Consider the following 21,021-nt stretch of genomic DNA (forward strand, 5'->3'; position numbering starts at 1 on the left):
CAACCATGGAGTAGAAAATGCCTGGAACACTTTTTAGGCTCTCTAAACAGCTCACCCGAACACAACTAACCCTCTCAAAACAAGGGGCAGTAGACCCACCCCTGTCTATACCCACCTCCCGTATATACCCCCTGTCTATACCCATCCCCTGTCTATACCCACCCCTGTCTATACTAACCCCCTTTCTGTACTCACACCCTGTCTATACCCACCCCATCTGTCTATACCCTCCCTCTACCTGTACCCACCCCCTATCTGTACCCACCCCATCTGTCTATACCCATCCCATCTGTCTATACCCACCCCTGTCTATACCCACCCCCCTGTCTATATCCATTTCCCTGTCTATACACACCCCTGTCTGTACACACACCCTGTCTATAGTCACCCCCTTCCTATACCCACCCCTGTTTATACCCACCCCTGTATATACCCACCCCATCTGTCTATACCCACCCCTGTCTATACCCACCCCATCTGTCTATACCCACCCCTGTCTATACCCACCCCTGTCTATACACACACCCTGTCTATACACACACCCTGTCTATACCCATCCCCTGTCTATACCCACCCCTGTCTGTACACACACCCTGTCTGTACACACACTCTGTCTGTACACACCCCTCCTGTCACCTTGTCTACACTACCTCCATATCTATATTCAGCGGTGTGATGATCCCAGAGCCACAGCGGCTGCAGACAGCCATGTCCCTGTACTCCGATTCCCTGTGCGCCATTATCCTTCTAGTGGACAACAGGCTCAACTCCTTCACCGGGATCAAGAGAGGTAACACACTTGACAAGTAGGGCTGAAACTGTATGTGTACTGGTATGTGACTGGGGAAGGGAGATAACTCTAGACACATGGCCAATCTCCTCCAATCAACCTGATGGCTTTCTTTTGATAAACATGGGAATGGTTGCCCTTGGTATTGATCGCCTACTGGAGGGTGCTGGGTGTACACTGTCTCCCCAACAACATACCACATGTGCTCCAGTGTGGACAGGGAATGAGCAGGCCAGACTGATGCCTCTTTGTCAGAGACAACCTGGGACAACCTGGGCACAAGGTGGTCTGGGGTTGTCATCTATCAGTTAATAATTCATGTGGGTGGAAAATCGAAAGGATGTAACACTGTGTCGACATATTGCTAGCCAGTCAAATATCCCTTCAAAATACACAATCAGCTTACCTATCATGCATTTTTAATGTTCTTTTTATATATTTGGTTCATCTGGTAAGCTGTTTGGGTCACTCCCTTCACAGATCACCTGGGTTTCAGTGTATAGATAGATATTCACATTTGCCATTCTGTTATTGCATAGAATTTTCTGTTTGTGCATTTGAGACAATCTTTTTGCTGTTATGATATTAAGATATTATAATTAAGGAATTGGCTAAAAGCTATATTTTTTCAGAAACGGTTGGGTAGCCTAGTGATTAAAGCGTTAACTTGTCATGCCGAAGACCCGGGTTTGATTCCCTACATGTGTACAATTGTGAAGCCCATTTCTGGTGTCCCCTGCCGTGATGCTGCTGGAATATTGCTGGAATATTGCTGAAATATTGCTAAAAGCTGTGTAAAACTGAACTCACTTGCTCACTATATTTTTCATCGCATATGAATTCATATAGGGAATTATGTTTTAATAAGTGAGTGAGATGAGTTCAGTATCGTTCATGAATAATGTTGATGTTTATGATATTTAACTTACCATTAAGCGTATGTTACCAAGCGTCAAGATATTAAAAGGATGTCATAAATGTGTTTCTGTCCAACTGCAGATTTTGCTCGAGTATGTGAACAGTCAACAGACTTCCATTTCTCAGACATGGACCATCAGATGCTTCTCATTGAACAGGAAGTGACAAAGTGCAATGACATCCGTGTCATGCGGAGAGCTGCGGAAGAGGTAGACAAGATCAGCATTAAAAGTACAGGCAGCAGCTCTAGTGAAGGCCAGGTAAGACATTCACACCTGCATGCAGGTGCTCTAGTGAAGGCCAGGTAAAACATTCACATCTGCATGCAGGTGCTCTAGTGCAGGCCAGGTAAGACATTCACACCTGCATGCAGGTGCTCTAGTGAAGGCCAGGTAAGACAGTCACACCTGCATGCAGGTGCTCTAGTGAAGGCCAGGTAAGACAGTCACACCTGAATGCAGGTGCTCTAGTGAAGGCCAGGTAAGACAGTCACACCTGAATGCAGGTGCTCTAGTGAAGGCCAGGTAAGACATTCACACCTGAATGCAGGTGCTCTAGTGAAGGCCAGGTAAGACATTCACATCTGCATGGAGGGGCACTAGTGAAGGCCAGGTAAAACATTCAAACCTGCATGGAGGGGCTCTATTAATGGCCAGGTAAGACATTCACACAATGCCAGGTAAGACATTTCACACCTGCATGGAGGGGCACTAGTGATGGCCAGGTAAGATCTTAACACCTGCATGTGTGTATAATCATTTTCTTATTTGTGACTGAATCAGTTGATAATGTGTTTACTTAATTTGGGAAAAGACCAATCAGCGAGACCTTGTGTTGATGTAATAGATTGATCAGTGAAATCATGTGTGCCCTGTAAAGCCATGTTACAGATTGATGCTGCCGTGGACACTGACCCTGTTTGTATTGTTTGTTCAGGACAAGATGCTGGGCAATAAGCTGCAGATGGGGGATGTGTACATCACTAAGCATTCCAACCTGTCTGAAGTTCACACAGCGTTTCACCTTGTGTGTGATGATAGTGTACGCTCCACCGATATAACATCTCGGCACCCCGTCATCCTCAGCATCAGGAACATCATCAAACTGTGCTTCCGCCACAACATCGACACCCTCACTATACCACTCCTACTTGCCCATGAGATGTCTGAGGTGAGTTGTCTGCACAACGCCCTCACTATACTGCTCCACCTAGTCCATGATATATGTAAGGTGTGATGTCTCCTCCACACCCCCACTATACTGCTCCACCTAGTCCATGATATATGTAAGGTGTGAGGTCTCCTCCACACCCCCACTATACTGCTCCACCTAGTCCATGATATATGTAAGGTGTGAGGTCTCCTCCACACCCCCACTATACTGCTCCACCTAGTCCATGATATATGTAAGGTGTGATGTCTCCTCCACACCCTCACTATACTGTTCCTCCTTGCCCATGATATATGTAAGGTGTGATGTCTCCTCCACACCCTCACTATACTGTTCCTCCTTGCCCATGATATATGTAAGGTGTGAGGTCTCCTCCACACCCTCACTATACTGTTCCTCCTTGCCCATGATATATGTAAGGTGTGAGGTCTCCTCCACACCCTCACTATACTGTTCCTCCTTGCCCATGATATATGTAAGGTGTGATGTCTCCTCCACACCCTCACTATACTGTTCCTCCTTGCCCATGATATATGTAAGGTGTGAGGTCTCCTCCACACCCTCACCATACTGTTCCTCCTTGCCCATGATATATGTAAGGTGTGAGGTCTCCTCCACACCCTCACCATACTGTTCCTCCTTGCCCATGATATATGTAAGGTGTGAGGTCTCCTCCACACCCTCACTATACTGTTCCTCCTTGCCCATGATATATGTAAGGTGTGAGGTCTCCTCCACACCCTCACTATACTGTTCCTCCTTGCCCATGATATATGTAAGGTGTGAGGTCTCCTCCACACCCTCACTATACTGTTCCTCCTTGCCCATGATATATGTAAGGTGTGAGGTCTCCTCCACACCCTCACTATACTGTTCCTCCTTGCCCATGATATATGTAAGGTGTGAGGTCTCCTCCACACCCTCACTATACTGTTCCTCCTTGCCCATGATATATGTAAGGTGTGATGTCTCCTCCACACCCTCACTATACTGTTCCTCCTTGCCCATGATATATGTAAGGTGTGATGTCTCCTTCCACACCCCTCACTATACTGTTCCTCCTTGCCCATGATATATGTAAGGTGTGATGTCTCCTCCACACCCTCACTATACTGTTCCTCCTTGCCCATGATATATGTAAGGTGTGATGTCTCCTCCACACCCTCACTATACTGTTCCTCCTTGCCCATGATATATGTAAGGTGTGATGTCTCCTCCACACCCTCACTATACTGTTCCTCCTTGCCCATGATATATGTAAGGTGTGATGTCTCCTCCACACCCCCACTATACTGTTCCTCCTTGCCCATGATATATGTAAGGTGTGATGTCTCCTCCACACCCCCACTATACTGTTCCTCCTTGCCCATGATATATGTAAGGTGTGAGGTCTCCTCCACACCCTCACTATACTGTTCCTCCTTGCCCATGATATATGTAAGGTGTGAGGTCTCCTCCACACCCTCACTATACTGTTCCTCCTTGCCCATGATATATGTAAGGTGTGAGGTCTCCTCCACACCCCTCACTATACTGTTCCTCCTTGCCCATGATATATGTAAGGTGTGATGTCTCCTCCACACCCTCACTATACTGTTCCTCCTTGCCCATGATATATGTAAGGTGTGATGTCTCTTCCACACCCTCACTATACTGTTCCTCCTTGCCCATGATATATGTAAGGTGTGATGTCTCCTCCACACCCTCACTATACTGTTCCTCCTTGCCCATGATATATGTAAGGTGTGATGTCTCCTCCACACCCTCACTATACTGTTCCTCCTTGCCCATGATATATGTAAGGTGTGATGTCTCCTCCACACCCTCACTATACTGTTCCTCCTTGCCCATGATATATGTAAGGTGTGATGTCTCCTCCACACCCTCACTATACTGTTCCTCCTTGCCCATGATATATGTAAGGTGTGATGTCTCCTCCACACCCCCACTATACTGTTCCTCCTTGCCCATGATATATGTAAGGTGTGATGTCTCCTCCACACCCCCACTATACTGTTCCTCCTTGCCCATGATATATGTAAGGTGTGATGTCTCCTCCACACCCCCACTATACTGTTCCTCCTTGCCCATGATATATGTAAGGTGTGATGTCTCCTCCACACCCTCACTATACTGTTCCTCCTTGCCCATGATATATGTAAGGTGTATGTCTCCTCCACACCCCTCACTATACTGTTCCTCCTTGCCCATGATATATGTAAGGTGTGATGTCTCCTCCACACCCCACTATCACTATGTCTGTTCCTCCTTATATGTAAGGTGTGATGTCCCACACCCCCACTATACTGTTCCTCCTATATGATATATGTAAGGTGTGATGTCTCCTCCACACCCTCACTGATATATGTAAGGTGTGATGTCTCCTCCACACCCCCACTGTTCCTCCTGCCCATGATATATGTAAGGTGTGATGTCTCCTCCACACCCCCACTATACTGTTCCTCCTATATGATATATGTAAGGTGTGATGTCTCCTCCACACCCTCACTATACTGTTCCTCCTTGCCCATGATATATGTAAGGTGTGATGTCCCTCCACACCCTCACTATACTGTTCCTCCTTGCCCATGAGTAAGGTGTGATGTCTCCTCCACACCCCTCACTATACTGTTCCTCCTTGCCCATGATATATGTAAGGTGTGAGGTCTCCTCCACACCCTCACTATACTGTTCCTCCTTGCCCATGATATATGTAAGGTGTGAGGTCTCCTCCACACCCTCACTATACTGTTCCTCCTTGCCCATGATATATGTAAGGTGTGATGTCTCCTCCACACTCTCACTATACTGTTCCTCCTTGCCCATGATATATCTGATTTTGTACATAACACCCTCACTGGTACACACTGATGATATATCTGATTTTGTACATGACATGCAGAGGGGTCACTTATTTTGTACATCAATTTTAGGGGGGTCATTCACATTGTACATGATTCTCCATAAAAATCATCATCACCCCCCTCTAGCCATAAATTACGGTCGCTTACATGTCAGGCCAAAGCCAGGGATCAGTTCTCTACAAGGGTGCAATGATTGTAGTCTATTCCAGGTGTCCCCTGTTGCTGAAAGCCATATTTACCCTCATTCTCAATATGACCGCCTCCGTGGTGTAGTGGTTAGAGCGTCCGCCCAGAGAGCGGAAGGTCGCGGGTTCGATCCCCAACCGTTCATACCAAAAGATGTTAAAATATGGTACTTGTTGGTCCCTGCCTGGCGCTCGGCATTAATGGGTACAATAAGGACTGGTCGGCTCGGAGTCAGTGTAATGTGTCTGAGTGGGGTATTCATGCTTCACAGCTTCATGGTATCTCAGTGGGCTAGCACTATAAAACCGGCTAGTACAAGCAGGCGCACATAGACACGCATGCACGTCATCATATGAGCGAAATATTCTCAAGCACAACATTAAACCCAATTTCACCTCACCTCACCTCATTCTCTTTATTCTGCACATGAACGTATCTGCCATTGGACAGAGATTCTTTCAATATGCAGCAGCAAGGAAAACGAACATTTGTCACTTCATTGCAAAGTTTTACTCTTTTAAACAAATAGACAGGGCCAAAAATGTCCTTTTCAAGAACTCATTTTTAGTTTCACTTTAAGTATGATGTGCTCAGTATTTTGAGAGCTACACTTTTTGAGTGCATCTGTATTGTTGCTGGGCCAGAAACATCTGTGTGGAGTTGATAGTTGGATCAGTAGTTCCATCCTTACCCCCAGCACACACAGCTCTGCGATGGACTCAAACAAAACATCACAAACCACATGGTGATGTCTGCATAATAAGGTTACAAAAAATAATGAATACTGCAAATTTCAAATTACCTCCCCTTGACTGTTTTATGAACATTTATCAACTGTGCCACTATTCACTGTGTTGTACCAAGATGCTGTGATGTTGTGTTTGAATCCCAGAATTGTGCCGATTATGATCATTGGTCCATCAGCCCTTTCACCAAACAGGCAGTCACCCAAGACCTGCTTCGATTCATGCATTCGTCCTTCTGAATGATACAACTGAAATACTGGTCAAAGAACTGCTATAAAAGTACTCACTCACATGTCCTGTGTCGGCCTCCACACATCTGTGCCTTGTCATCTACAGGAGATGACTATACCATGGTGCATGAAGCGGGCAGAGCTGCTGTTCAAGTGTGTCAAGGGATTCATGATTGAGATGGCCACCTACAGCAGTCAGCAGTCCCGCACAATCCAGTTCCTGGTCCCCCAGGTAGGTGATGTACTGGATGGTGATGAACTGGGTGGTGATGTACTTGGTGGTGACGACTTACAGGGTGGTGATGTACCGGGGTGGTGACGTACAGGGAGGTGATGTACTGGATGGTGATGAACTGGGTGGTGATGTACTGGGTGGTGATGTACTGGGTGGTGATGTACTTGATGTACTGGGTGGTGATGTACTGGGTGGTGATGTACTGGGTGGTGATGTACTAGGTGGTGATGTACAGGGTGGTGATGTACAGGGTGGTGATGTACAGGGTGGTGATGTACAGGGTGGTGATGTACAGGGAGGTGATGTTCTGGGTGGTGATGTACTGGGTGGTGATGTACTGGGTGGTGATGTACAGGGTGGTGATGTACTGGGTGGTGATGTGCTGGCTGGTGATGTTCTTGGTGGTGATGTACTAGGTGGTGGTGAACTGGGTGGTGATGTACAGGGTGGTGATGTACAGGGAGGTGATGTACTGGGAGGTGATGTACAGGGAAGTGATGTACTGGGAGGTGATGTACAGGGTGGTGATGTACAGGGTGGTGATGTACAGGGAGGTGATGTACAGGGAGGTGATATACTGGGAGGTGATGTACTTGGTGGTGATGTACAGGGTGGTGATGTACAGGGAGGTGATGTACAGGGAGGTGATGTACTGGGTGGTGATGTACAGGGTGGTGATGTACTAGGTGGTGGTGAACTGGGTGGTGATGTACAGGGTGGTGATGTACAGGGTGGTGATTTACTGGGTGTTGATGTATAGGGAGGTGATGTACAGGGTGGTGATGTACAGGGTGGTGATGTACAGGGAGGTGATGTACAGGGAGGTGATATACTGGGTGGTGATGTACAGGGAGGTGATGTACTGGGTGGTGATGTACTGGGTGGTGATTTACTGGGTGGTGATGTACTGGGTGGTGACGTACTGGGAGGTGATGTACTGGGTGGTGATGTACAGGGTGGTGATGAACTGGGTGGTGATGTACAGGGTGGTGATGTACTGGGTGGTGATGTACAGGGTGGTGATGTACTGGTGGGTGATGAACTGGGTGGTGATGTACAGGGTGGTGATGTACAGGGTGGTGATGTACTGGGTGGTGATGAACTGGGTGGTGATGTACAGGGTGGTGATGTACAGGGAGGTGATGTACTGAGTGGTGATGTACTGGGTGGTGATGTACAGGGTGGTGATGTACTGGGTGGTGATGTACAGGGTGGTGATGTACAGGGTGGTGATGTACAGGGAGGTGATGTTCTGGGTGGTGATGTACTGGGTGGTGATGTACTGGGTGGTGATGTACAGGGTGGTGATGTACTGGGTGATGATGTGCTGGCTGGTGATGTACAGGGTGGTGGTGAACTGGGTGGTGATGTACAGGGTGGTGATGTACAGGGAGGTGATGTACAGAGAGTCGATGTACTGGGTGGTGATGTACTGGGTGATGATGTACAGGGAGGTGATGTACAGGGAGGTGATGTACTGGGTGGTGATGTACAGGGTGATGATGTACAGGGTGGTGATGTGCAGGGTGATGATGTACAGGGTGTTGATGTACAGGGTGATGATGTGCAGGGTAAGTGATGTACAGGGCAAGTGATGTACAGGAGGTGATGTACTGGGTGATGGCGATACAGGGAGGTGATGTACAGGGTGGTGATGTACAGGAGGTGATGTACTAGGTGGTGATGTACAGGGTGGTGGCCGGCACAGGGGGTGGTGATGTGCAGGGTAAGTGATGTACTGGGTGTATACTATGATGAGCTACATGCATACATGCAAGAGGTGATGTACAGGGTGGTGATGTGCAGGGTGATGATGTACAGGGTGTTGATGTACAGGGTGATGATGTGCAGGGTAAGTGATGTACAGGGCAAGTGATGTACAGGGTGGTGATGTACAGGGAGGTGATGTACTGGGTGATGACGTACAGGGAGGTGATGTACAGGGTGGTGATGTACAGGGAGGTGATGTACTAGGTGGTGGTGTACAGGGTGGTGATGTACAGGGAGGTGATGTACTGGGTGGTGATGTACTGGGTGATGACATACAAGGAGGTGATGTACAGGGTGGTGATGTACAGGGAGGTGATGTACTGGGAGATGATGTACTGGGTGGTGATGTACTGGGTGGTGATGTACAGGGTGGTGATGTACTGGGTGGTGATGTGCTGGCTGGTGATGTACAGGGTGGTGGTGAACTGGGTGGTGATGTACAGGGTGGTGATGTACAGGGAGGTGATGTACAGGGAGTCGATGTACTGGGTGGTGATGTACTGGGTGATGATGTACAGGGAGGTGATGTACAGGGAGGTGATGTACTGGGTGGTGATGTACAGGGTGATGATGTACAGGGTGGTGATGTGCAGGGTGATGATGTACAGGGTGTTGATGTACAGGGTGATGATGTGCAGGGTAAGTGATGTACAGGGCAAGTGATGTACAGGGAGGTGATGTACTGGGTGATGACGTACAGGGAGGTGATGTACAGGGTGGTGATGTACAGGGAGGTGATGTACTAGGTGGTGATGTACAGGGTGGTGACGTACAGGGTGGTGATGTGCAGGGTAAGTGATGTACTGGGTGTATACTATGATGAGCTACATGCATACATGCAAGAGGTGATGTACAGGGTGGTGATGTGCAGGGTGATGATGTACAGGGTGTTGATGTACAGGGTGATGATGTGCAGGGTAAGTGATGTACAGGGCAAGTGATGTACAGGGTGGTGATGTACAGGGAGGTGATGTACTGGGTGATGACGTACAGGGAGGTGATGTACAGGGTGGTGATGTACAGGGAGGTGATGTACTAGGTGGTGGTGTACAGGGTGGTGATGTACAGGGAGGTGATGTACTGGGTGGTGATGTACTGGGTGATGACATACAAGGAGGTGATGTACAGGGTGGTGATGTACAGGGAGGTGATGTACTGGGAGATGATGGACAGGGTGGTGATGTACAGGGAGGTGATGTTCAGGGTGTTGATGTACAGGGAGGTGATGTACAGGGTGGTGATGTGCAGGGTGATGATGTACAGGGTGTTGATGTACAGGGTGATGATGTGCAGGGTAAGTGATGTACAGGGCAAGTGATGTACAGGGAGGTGATGTACAGGGATGTGATGTACAGGTTGGTGATGTACAGGGTGGTGACGTACAGGGTGGTGATGTGCAGGGTAAGTGATGTACTGGGTGTATACTATGATGAGCTACATGCATACATGCAAGATTTGAGACATAACTTGTTGTGGTTTCAGGGCTTGTCGGAGGAAATGTTCACCAACATCAGCAGTATGCTGCCAAGTATATTCCGTCTCTCCAACCCTCTTGTTGTCAAGTCAGGCCCTCACCACCACGCTACTTCTTAGTCCAACTCACCTAGTCATCCATGGTGTAGTCACATCTACAGTCAACAACTCGCTACCTGAGTCCACAACACAATCATTGTCAGCTGTGGCGTCAACACTTGCTATTCTACCTCACTGCTGCTGTGGCCATCTTCAACACTAGTTAAAGAGCTCTTATTCAGTATGGAGGACCTCCCAGGGAAACTAAGGTTGCATCAAGCAGTGATTTGTAACGGTGGATTAGCTGGGCAAATCATGGACATGCTTCTCAGCATCACAGAGTTCTGTAAGAGGTGACTAACGGGATCGGGTGGTCAGGCTTACTGACTTGGTTGACACATGTCATCATATCCCAGTTGCGTAGATCCATGCTTGTGCGGTTGATCACTGGATTGTCTGGTCCAGACTCTATTACATGTATTTACATATAGCTTTAATATTGCTGAGTGTGGCATTAAACTAAACTCAGTCAATCAATCAATCACAGAGTTGTCTTTTGCATAGACGAGTGCCAAAAGTGAAGATGAGAACCCTTTCTAACCATAATGGCTGCATTAGGAAGTGATACAGCACTGTCAGCCATCACCTGAGATCACTTATTTGTACACAGATTGTCAAGTTTGATGCTCAGAGTGGTTTGCCTGTTCCAGGTACAGTACAATTGCCACAGTGACTGTGGTGTACATTTACACGTTCTGGCCTACTAAGGATGTCAGTGGTCACTCCTGGATATTGTGCAATAATCTTACCAGTCTCCAGAACCAGAATGGCGTTTATACAAGACCTTAGTCTTTCTGAGCATTTGATGCTACCATTAATATTGATATTGGTATTATCACAGGGTTTTCAGTTGTCTTCTCAAACTGAGTGAATATTGTTAACCATATATTATATTTCATATCCAGTAATTGATTACATCAGAAAGTATTTTGTAAAAGAGAAAAATGCAGGTCTGTATGTTTGTAACTGATGAATATATTTGAAATTCTTTGTGCATTTTGTTGCCATTCATGATTCAGAATGTATGTATGATTAAGAAAAAACAATGTTGCTTTCATTGCATAAAGTGTTCATTAGAAAATAAATGAAATTGATGGCAAATGCTTTTGTGGCATTTGATTGACTATCCTAGTGATTTTATGATGCATGTGTTCCTAAACTTAGGCCATTCTCACCAACAGCATTCTCTTCCCAGAGGTTACTTGTCATATCTTCCTACGAACCTCTGTTCTAATATGGCCGTAAAATCCCCTAGCGGCAAAAAATCGCAACACGAATTATCTCCTTTCTTTCTATCCAATCAGAACACGTTACATCGACTTAGATCCAACTTGACAAATACAAGCAAATGTGGGGCCACAAATATCCCTCTCTGTCGGGGACTTGTGTTGATGTGACACACAAGGCATTTAATAGCTAGCTTGTCAACGAGGGCGATTGAGACGCCATTGATCTGCTATTACATCACTGAGTTATGTTGAGAAGAAACCTTTGCGCATCGCGCAGGGGAAGAGGTTCTAGTTTTCCCGAAGCATACGGAAATTACCGAGACCTTGCAAATGATCACTTTTGAAACGTCACTGATTGCACAACTAAATCTGATTGCAACCAATCATGAATCCTGAACACTCGCACCATGAAAGGGCCGTATTAGAACAGGGCCGTATATGTGGGAAGAGAATGCACTAACAGAGGAGTATTTCTGTTTGGCCGATGGAGTTGGAGGGTCTGTTTTGCATTGTTCTGAATGATCTTTTTCATGTTTCCAGATTTTCATTGTCTATCATAAAAAGCCAGTGTATGTTATTATTGTCCGGGTGTTCCCTCACTTACGCTTCCATCCACAGACAATACTGAATTCTATTCTTGGTTGAAACAATGGTTAGTGTGTTCAACATTGACAATCTGCACTTTGAACCACACCTACTGGCTGTTGCACATTAAACTGGTCCGCGCTCTGTACCATTATAACGGGATCTTTCATGCATAATGGTAATGGCTCCTTTCCAACAGCGTCATTGTATACCTGATCATTCAGCATGTCAATGTGATGGAAACCCCTAACTTTACAGTGAAAGCACAGGTATCATGGCAGACCGAGGGTAAACTGTGGATTCAAACATTGTACAGGGAGGGTAAGATGGATTCAATCGTTCCTGACATGGTTGCTGTGCATCTTCAGATGCAATGCAAGACATCATCTTAAAAAAGATTAACAACATTACACCTGTATGTGCTGTGTGAGAATGAATGTTTGCTTGTGTCAGGGAAAATGCCAGTTCACTGAGATAGCAGCTGTAACATCAGTGCCAAGACTGAGCTGATCGGTTCTTGTTTCATCTCCTTGAGGCCGAGCAGCAGTCAGGGCAACAACAAGTACCATTCATCCTGTATGACAACCACCAACCTTGTCTAAACAGATGCTTTCAAGGGTAACTGAACTCCACACATGACAAGCTTTCAACATCCAGGTGAAATGTAACATGGATGAATGGTTTGCTGGATACAGATGTTGACGATTAAATCAGAACATGGCACAGTTAATTTACTTTTTTTATTTCCATCTTAATTATACAAAAAGATGAGCATGTGTTAATAAATTTAAAGATGGATGGTTCGTACAAACTGTAGCAAGACCTATATTTTCAGATTTTCAAATAACTTATAAGCTATTATGACTTGATTTCACAAAGTAAGTAACAAGACTTCGGTTAACTGGCACAACTCAACAAGGTTTTCACAAGAGGCAATGGTACACCCCCAGACCTCTCTTAAGAATCTAACAAAAAATATTTACAAAGCCTTCCATGAGACAAAGCGAGTAAAAGGTCTCTAAAACATAAGACAAACTATAAGTTAATAGTTTTCTAAAAAATCCTTTTGTGAGAAAGTTCTCCCTGATAACTGTCCCCTGGCAAAATAAAACTTCACGACACTTCTCAGAAACAAAAACGTTTTAAGTTAAGGAATGTTCCTTAAATGCTAATTCACACATGGTAGACACTTTCACCCTTGCACCAACAACAGAGTTCAGAACTGATCACTGCCCACCCACTCGCCACCACACATAGTGCAGACCTGCGGCAGGGGCTCTTAACTTAGATCATGTACAATGCTGGATACGCCGACACTGCAGCCATGGAGTAGATGATAATGGAAGATGACATCGATGGTATTTATGAGATGATATCTTAGCTAACGTGAGTGTTCTCTCCCGCCACTGAGAATAATGAACCTAATTTGCACACAGATTAAAGTTCGTCGTGGTCCTGGCCATCATCTTCCCCCTCCTCTTCTTCCTCCTCCTCCTCTGCCTCCTGCAACAAGAAGGAATGACACTCACAAACATGCTGACCACACTTTCACTTACATTCTTATCAAGAAGGGCGTCGGGGTAGCCCAGTGTTTAAGTGCTGGCTTGTCAAGCTGAAAACCAGGCTTTTATTCCCCACATTGGCACAATGTGTAAAGCCCATATCTGGTGTCAATCACCGTGACATGAATGGAATACTGCTAAAAGCAGCGAAAAACCATACTCATATCCAGAAAGACAGTACAATCCGAGAAACGATCCTGACAAAAAACTTCTGGGCTACCCAACAGCTCTTTGTATGAATCTCCATGTATAATGTGCTGTCCCCTAAAAAGAATTATCATCTACACTGAAATCCCTTACTGTCTTGATGTGATGAGTTTACTGTTCACAGACACATGTAAGTTAGAGTCCTATAAACAAGTTGGCGCCATGAAGCACACTGCTGACTCCACTCACCTCATCAGCAGGTCCAGCACCTTCCTTGCCACCACTTTCCAAAAACTTGCTGAAACCTTCTAATGTTCGTTCTCCATTGTAGTCAATTATCTGGAAAGATAAAAATATTGTTGCATATCACTTCAGAAAGTAAACAAGTTGACAACTTATTTTCTGAAAATCATGCTTTATTTACTGCAATACTGAACTTAGTCATTTATTTAACCACATAAGCTAGTCACACCATATGTGCTGAAATACTCTTTACTGTTTAACATTATGTACATCACCACAAACTCATTTACAGCTCTATCAGCAGATACAAACAATATAATCAAAGACAAATCATGGAAGAATTCAGACTCGGTATCTAGTCAGTCCTACAATTTGACCATTAAGATTTCCACATATCATTCAATGATCAATTAACTTACCTGATCACTTCCAGCTGGGAAAAACTTTAATGTTGGGAAGCTTTGAATTTTTACATCTTCCAATTCATTTGCTGTAGAATCCATCTTGGCAACAACGATCTTGTCATTGTCCTTAAACTTTTCGCCAAGTTCGTCCCAGATGGGAGCCAGCTGCTTACAGTGGCCGCACCATGGGGCATCTGAAAGATAGATGCCAGCCTCGTCAGTACTCCCACTAAATCGGTTCTATAGCTATGAGGATAAACTGCATCCATACAAACAATATTAATCAACCCAGCAAAGCAGTTCATTGGCAGTTAGATCAACTGGTACAACATTAGGCGCATGTGATACTTACAAAATTCAACAAAAACATCCTTTTCTTGGTTACGTGCAACTTCTGCGAAGTTTTTGCCAACAAGAACCTTAACTGGCTTGGCGTCCCAGTCCGAAGGAACTTCCTCTGACATCAGGTGGGGCTGAAACAATACAGGAACCTCAGTAACCCGAGTTTAAGACAGAAGATTCTAATTTTCAGGATACATTTATCTTGTACAACATCCCAGATAGGATCCATCTGACGTAGACAGAACATGAACAATGCATAAGGCTCGCACAAACTTCACAAACAATTCATCCATATCACTAACCTATGTCAACACAAATTAACTAAGTCATGAGAATATCTGATGCCCCTCAACATCTTTCAAGTAGGATGTATCCATATATGTATCCTGACCCTAACTCACTAAAGATTCCACTGAGTTGGCAACTACTATGATTCTATGACATAACACTAATGTTGTGTTGAGGAAATGTATCATTCTAGGTATGACTGAACTCCATTCATCTAAACACAAAGTATGAAATTATATCCAACAAGTCACGAGAATATTTGCTCATACCTTCAATTTTCCATCAACAAATGACTGGACAAATGATCGAACTGATTCCTCGGTAATTTCATCAGACGGGGGGTCTGAACTTTGTCATGTCTTCCTTGAGTGAGATGAGGCGGATGGCAGGCGTCTCCTCCTTCTTCAGACCGAAGAATTCCAGGATCCTGGCGTTGTCCTCGGTGGTGGTATCAATGGTGATAAACAGTACCTGTGATCAGATACAACGCGTCAGTGTCAAGACAACGTGTCAGTATCAAGCTACCATTTCTCAGGATGAAGCAACGCAGCAATGTGCAGGCCACAGTGGAAATAAAAGAACAACTGCAAATCTCTTTTTGATTGACATGTTCATGTGTTAATATAGTGAATAGTTCAGAATTTTGAAATGCAAGACAAGTTTCATAGCGTATGGTTTATTCCATATGACGGCCACAGGCCCACACACACCACTGATTTACACTGGTACATGAGTGTCTAAGGATTAACATTTCAAATTTAACAATCTTCATACCTAATTCAAAACTAATCAATGAAGTGATCTCACCTTTCCCTTGAAATCCTTGGCAACAGACTTGAAAATTTCAACCTTCTCATCGAAACCCTCTCCCTTGTCCATGAACAGCAGAATGTGATTCTTCACCTCCCCGCCGAAGATCTTCTGGGCAGACTGGAATTGACAATAAAGGTCTGACATTGCTCAGATACCATGTGTTTAGCTGAAGCAGAGGCTGTCCAGGCACTGAGCTAGATCTCATTCACCCTGAAATGTTGTTGCAAACAGTTGTCATCTTTAACGTTGTATTTCTTTATGCGACCTAGTGTTTCAGTTAGCTAAACATAAGACCATTAGCAGGATCATATGAAAAAGCACTTCTGTGTTCCATCGTGAAGCTACCACTACATGACAAATCTAAGTTTCCACTCAAATCAAACAGTTCTTAAAACGAAAGCCTTACACTACGATCACATTTTACAACACAGTCACAAGCATGTAACAATTACCATGACATGGAAGTTCCTCTACTCAGCCAACACCCAATATTGGACAGGTCTTATCTTGATACTGGCTAGCCCAATGTGTTTCAACTTACCTCCTGGGTGAACTCGACAACCAGTGGCAAACGGTTTCCAGATATAAATGTTGCTATATCATCAGCTTTGAAGTCACCATCAAACACATTCTTGCCTTCATCAAACTGAAAACAGTAAAATATAGAACATTTAGATATTGCATTGTACTTGCTCAAAAGTAGTGTACGACGCACAACACATCACAACCACAGTTACCATTGATCATGGACCAATGTTTCATTAGCTGTTCACTGAATAATCCTTTAAGTTAGTCAACGTTATAGTACAGGAACAAACAAGTTAGTCACAGATGGTGTAAAACAAATATGGCACAATGTTTGAACACTGAAACAGCCTGTCATAAGCTCAACAACTGGTCTTTGTACATACCCAGACCCCCAATTTTTACAACTGGCCAGAGCATTGCAATTCCACTCACATCACAAATTTGAAAGTGTAATATAAAGCAAAACCACCAGAGCCAGTGGATCATTTCTGCCTAAATATGACTAAAATCGATATTTTACTCTTGATATGATACGTCTGAAGACCTGAGCATACTTCAGTAGGAGGTTCAGACAGCTGAACATTCTAAGAAGCAAATATTTGGGTTGTGTGGTTTTCATTTGTAATCAATTGTCAATTCAAAACAATAATGAAAGGAAAGTGGAATCATTTTGGAACATAATGTCTTCTGGGCTCAACAAACTATAAATCCTTCATTTCAATCAGACATTCAAATCATCTGACAACTCTTTAGCGCTGTCCTAGCATGATACAGAAAGCAAGACATCGGAGTTAAGTGAAACCGAAAGCTGGATTGAAATCTGTTGGATCTGAATTGAAGAGGGCCAATGTAAATGTACCTTTTTGAACAGAATGATGGAATCCTTGTCAACTTTGTTATCCTTGAATACAGCATCGTCGGAGGTGATACCGAATGGAATGTCGTCAATACCGCCAGCAGCCTCAAGGAAAGCCTTTGCAGCATCGGACTCCTGGTCCTGTTGAGGGGAAAACATTAAAAAATGAACCCTATAAAACATGAGAATGGTCCAACTATATTGTGTAAGCATCATCACAGCCAGTAGTAAAGAATGGGTTTCATTCATGAAAACCCAATGGGGATTCAGACCAGTGAGCGAGTTGGATCTAACACCATGAACGGCCACTAGAGCTAGGCATTCAGTACCTTCGAATGAGTGAGTGGAGTTTTAGTTTTACGCCGCACGCAGCAATATTCCAGCTATATGGTGACAGTCTGTAATTAATCAAGACTGGACAAGACAATCCAGTGAACAACAGCATGAGCATCGATCTGCGCAAATGGGAACTGATGACATGTGTCAATCAAGCCAGCAAACCTGACTACCCGATCCGGTTAGTCGCCTCTTACAACAAGCATGGGTTAGTGAAGATTCATTCTAATATGGACCTTCAGGGGTCTCAGTACCTTCGAACCTTCACCCACAAGTCTTTATTAAGCAAACACATAATTCACAATTCTAATTCCCTGTCATTTTCACAAAGGTATTGTTATGAACTCTGATAATCTTGTTACTTCACAAAAATCACACCAACTTGCACAACAACAATCCATTACATTCATGACATGCTAAAATTGAACTATGAACAGTCAGGACTACATCGCACCTTGAAGAATCCAACGACAGCAACCTCTGCTGCCTCAATGAATGCCTTGCTGTCATCAGCTGACTTCAGAGGAGTGGCTGGGGGACCGGTCTTCTTCTTGAGCCAGTTCACAATATCACTTGCTGTTCTTCCACCTGGAGAATATAGCACGCTTGTTAGTAAAGAGCAAACTCAAGTATTCTTTCAAGACCTTACACTTATTAACACAAGCATAGAACACAGGAACATAGTAATCTGTGTTGTACAGAACTGCAATCCTTAGTTGTATATCAGGACCAGCTTGTTGTAAACACAGATTTATCTCGGTCATCTTTGTGAACTGCCTACAAATACTCATAGTTTATTCAAAGTCAATGGTTATGACGTCTTATTTTCTAAAAAATGAAGTTGATGAAATCTTAATGAGGTCCAACAAGGCTATCTTACTATTTCAACACAGTATGAACATAATAGCAGGTTTGTACAAGCAGGTTCGCAGTACAAACATCAAACTAATTCCATGACAAAACTTTTACTTGCACAATGTGTATGAAAATACTGATATAGAGTATAGTTTCATTTATCGAGTGAAAAGTTAACTATTGTCCTATCTAAAATACATACCAGCATATTCAGTAGCCTTTCCTTTACGCATGAACTTGATCGTGGGGTAGCCACGTACTTCATACTTCTCGGGCCAGATCAGATTCAACTGTGGCATCAACTTTTCCCAGTTTAATTCCAGAGCCTTCAGAGGCCAGAGTCTTGGCAGCCGTTGCATATTCTGGGGCAAGAGCCTTGCAGTGTCCGCACCATGGGGCATCTGAAATGAAGGTCACTCATTGAACTCTTCAAAAGTGTAAGTACATCAACATTTGTATCAAAATATATCAGCATTTAACATGTTTAAGAGACAGACAGCAGAAGAGATGAAATGGGGTTAACATGTTCAAGGTTTATGCATTTATACCATTATGTGTCCATTTCATCCACCAATCACGATGGTGCACAAGATCAGTTCATACCGCAGGCACTATATAGTAGTGGTGTTCCAATTTCAACCAATTCCCAACACTACTATATGGTATGACTATGTATAGTACACTACATCATTTCATTACTTTATCTTAAATTAAATAAAGTTTCATAAAATACTTTTATAAGAGTAATGATGCCAGGGATATGTTACTGTTTACATTTCTGAAGGGGTAGAAACACATAGATGGCAGTAAAATATGTGTATTCTTTAACAGTTACAAATGTGATTATCATTCTCAAATTTCAACTTTGCATTTTACAGCAAACATGGTAACATCTGTACTATACTAATCCTACAGCTCTCAACCTTATTATAACATTATCAGCCTAGATCATTGCATCCTATATCTTTACAGCTAAATCAATACATAAGCCGAGATATGTCAATACCAAATCAATAGAGTGGATTAAAACTATGGTCTCGCCCTCTCCATCCCAGATACTCCACATCAGGCCCAGTACACTAACTCCGGGCCACCCCTCCTTGTTTTATCCTGTTGATGCCAAGTGGTGGGGATTGAACCACCAACCTATTTGATCTTGGCAAACACTGTTTCCACTCAACCACAGAGGCAGTTGCAACAACTGAACTGACATCCATAGTTTGAAACAGAGCTAATGTGGATAAAGCACTGAGTATTATTCTTCATACCATGTAAATGAATGAACAAGGTGTTGAGAAGTTTATTGTATTATAGTACAAATAGTTAACCTACAGTTTCTACCGGTCATAGGTGCGTTACAAAAATAGCCATAACCAATATATGTGTTATATACAAATGTATAAACATGAAACTGCTATTCAAAAGCTGTCAACAGCCGTTATACAGACTCTAAGTTTCAATGCAGACGAATTGCGTCAACTTGGACACACCTCCAAAGTGCACAGGTAACTGGTTAGCATGGCAGCACACGTGTTGAATACACCGTGGTCGCGTGGGTCCATTTAAAGGAGATTTCAAGAAGTCAGTTCGACTTAAATATTGGTTCAAGCTGACCATATGGGAGATTACCACAGCCCCTACTAAACCGTGCGTCAACGAGTTCAAGGACGGGAACCTGTTGACGACTTTGATAACATGTCGTCTGACCTGATAAAACGTAATTGTCCCTCAAATCCTTTTATGGAGGGCTACAGACAAAAGACGTGGTAAATGTTGCTGACAAATACGCTTCATGGTAGACATACGCTCACGAAAGAGATAACAGTATAATGTTCTGTAGGGCCTATAGTATACTCACAAAATTCAACTAAAACGAATTCGTTCTCGGTGGTAACCTCTTCAAAATTTTCTTTCGTCAGCACCAACACGCCATCTTCTTCAGCAACCTCAGCTGCAGAATAGGCAACAAGGCCTAGTAATAAAATAACTAACGTGTTCATGTCGTGGAAGCTTGCACTAAGGCGAGGAGAGGTCTGAACTGTACCGTTGTCTACTGTTATATCGACTCTTCTCAACGTGGCACCGGCGAGTTCCGGGCTAAATGTATAATCCGGAATGACTCGCGTGTTGTTATCTGATTGGCTAAAAATGGACCACGTGACCCAAACGAACCACGGATAAGCAAATTATTGTTGTTGAATGACAAATGCGGCTATCTCAATATGAAAAAAATACATTGACACGCATGACTCGGTTATCACACAACGAGTCAGAAATTATGCTTTACCTTTTCACTAGATTTACCTAGAACAATTATTTATTCACCTGTTCTTTGAAAGTCGATGGTTACGT

At 44.0% G+C, this 21,021-nt stretch overlaps 2 protein-coding genes across 5 annotated transcripts in view; one reads left to right on the forward strand and one right to left on the reverse strand.

Annotated features, from left to right (window-relative positions):
• Positions 1–11,582, forward strand: part of LOC124290254 (protein C12orf4-like) — a 30,348-nt gene extending 18,766 nt beyond the window's left edge. For all 4 annotated transcript variants that reach the window (XM_046726969.1, XM_046726965.1, XM_046726968.1 and 1 more), the window contains exons 9-13: positions 669–790; positions 1,790–1,968; positions 2,645–2,878; positions 7,011–7,136; positions 10,392–11,582. In XM_046726969.1, coding sequence (XP_046582925.1) covers positions 669–790; positions 1,790–1,968; positions 2,645–2,878; positions 7,011–7,136; positions 10,392–10,502 — 772 coding nt within the window. In that variant the 3' untranslated portion in view covers positions 10,503–11,582. The remainder of the gene's footprint in view (positions 1–668; positions 791–1,789; positions 1,969–2,644; positions 2,879–7,010; positions 7,137–10,391) is intronic.
• Positions 11,583–13,020: 1,438 nt separating this feature from the next.
• LOC124290188 (protein disulfide-isomerase 2-like) lies at positions 13,021–20,784 on the reverse strand. Its single transcript, XM_046726887.1, is given in 13 exon segments — positions 13,021–13,798; positions 14,254–14,343; positions 14,667–14,845; positions 15,004–15,124; positions 15,551–15,622; positions 15,624–15,752; positions 16,089–16,211; positions 16,636–16,740; positions 17,482–17,619; positions 18,269–18,402; positions 18,872–18,941; positions 18,943–19,070; positions 20,528–20,784. Coding segments are annotated over 13 exon segments (1,497 nt in total). The 5' UTR covers positions 20,670–20,784; the 3' UTR covers positions 13,021–13,732.
• Positions 20,785–21,021: the final 237 nt, after the last annotated feature.

The sequence above is a fragment of the Haliotis rubra genome, unplaced genomic scaffold (genome assembly GCF_003918875.1).
Source record: "Haliotis rubra isolate DU_JTF1 unplaced genomic scaffold, ASM391887v1 Scf46, whole genome shotgun sequence".
Taxonomy (NCBI): Eukaryota; Metazoa; Mollusca; class Gastropoda; order Lepetellida; family Haliotidae; genus Haliotis; species Haliotis rubra.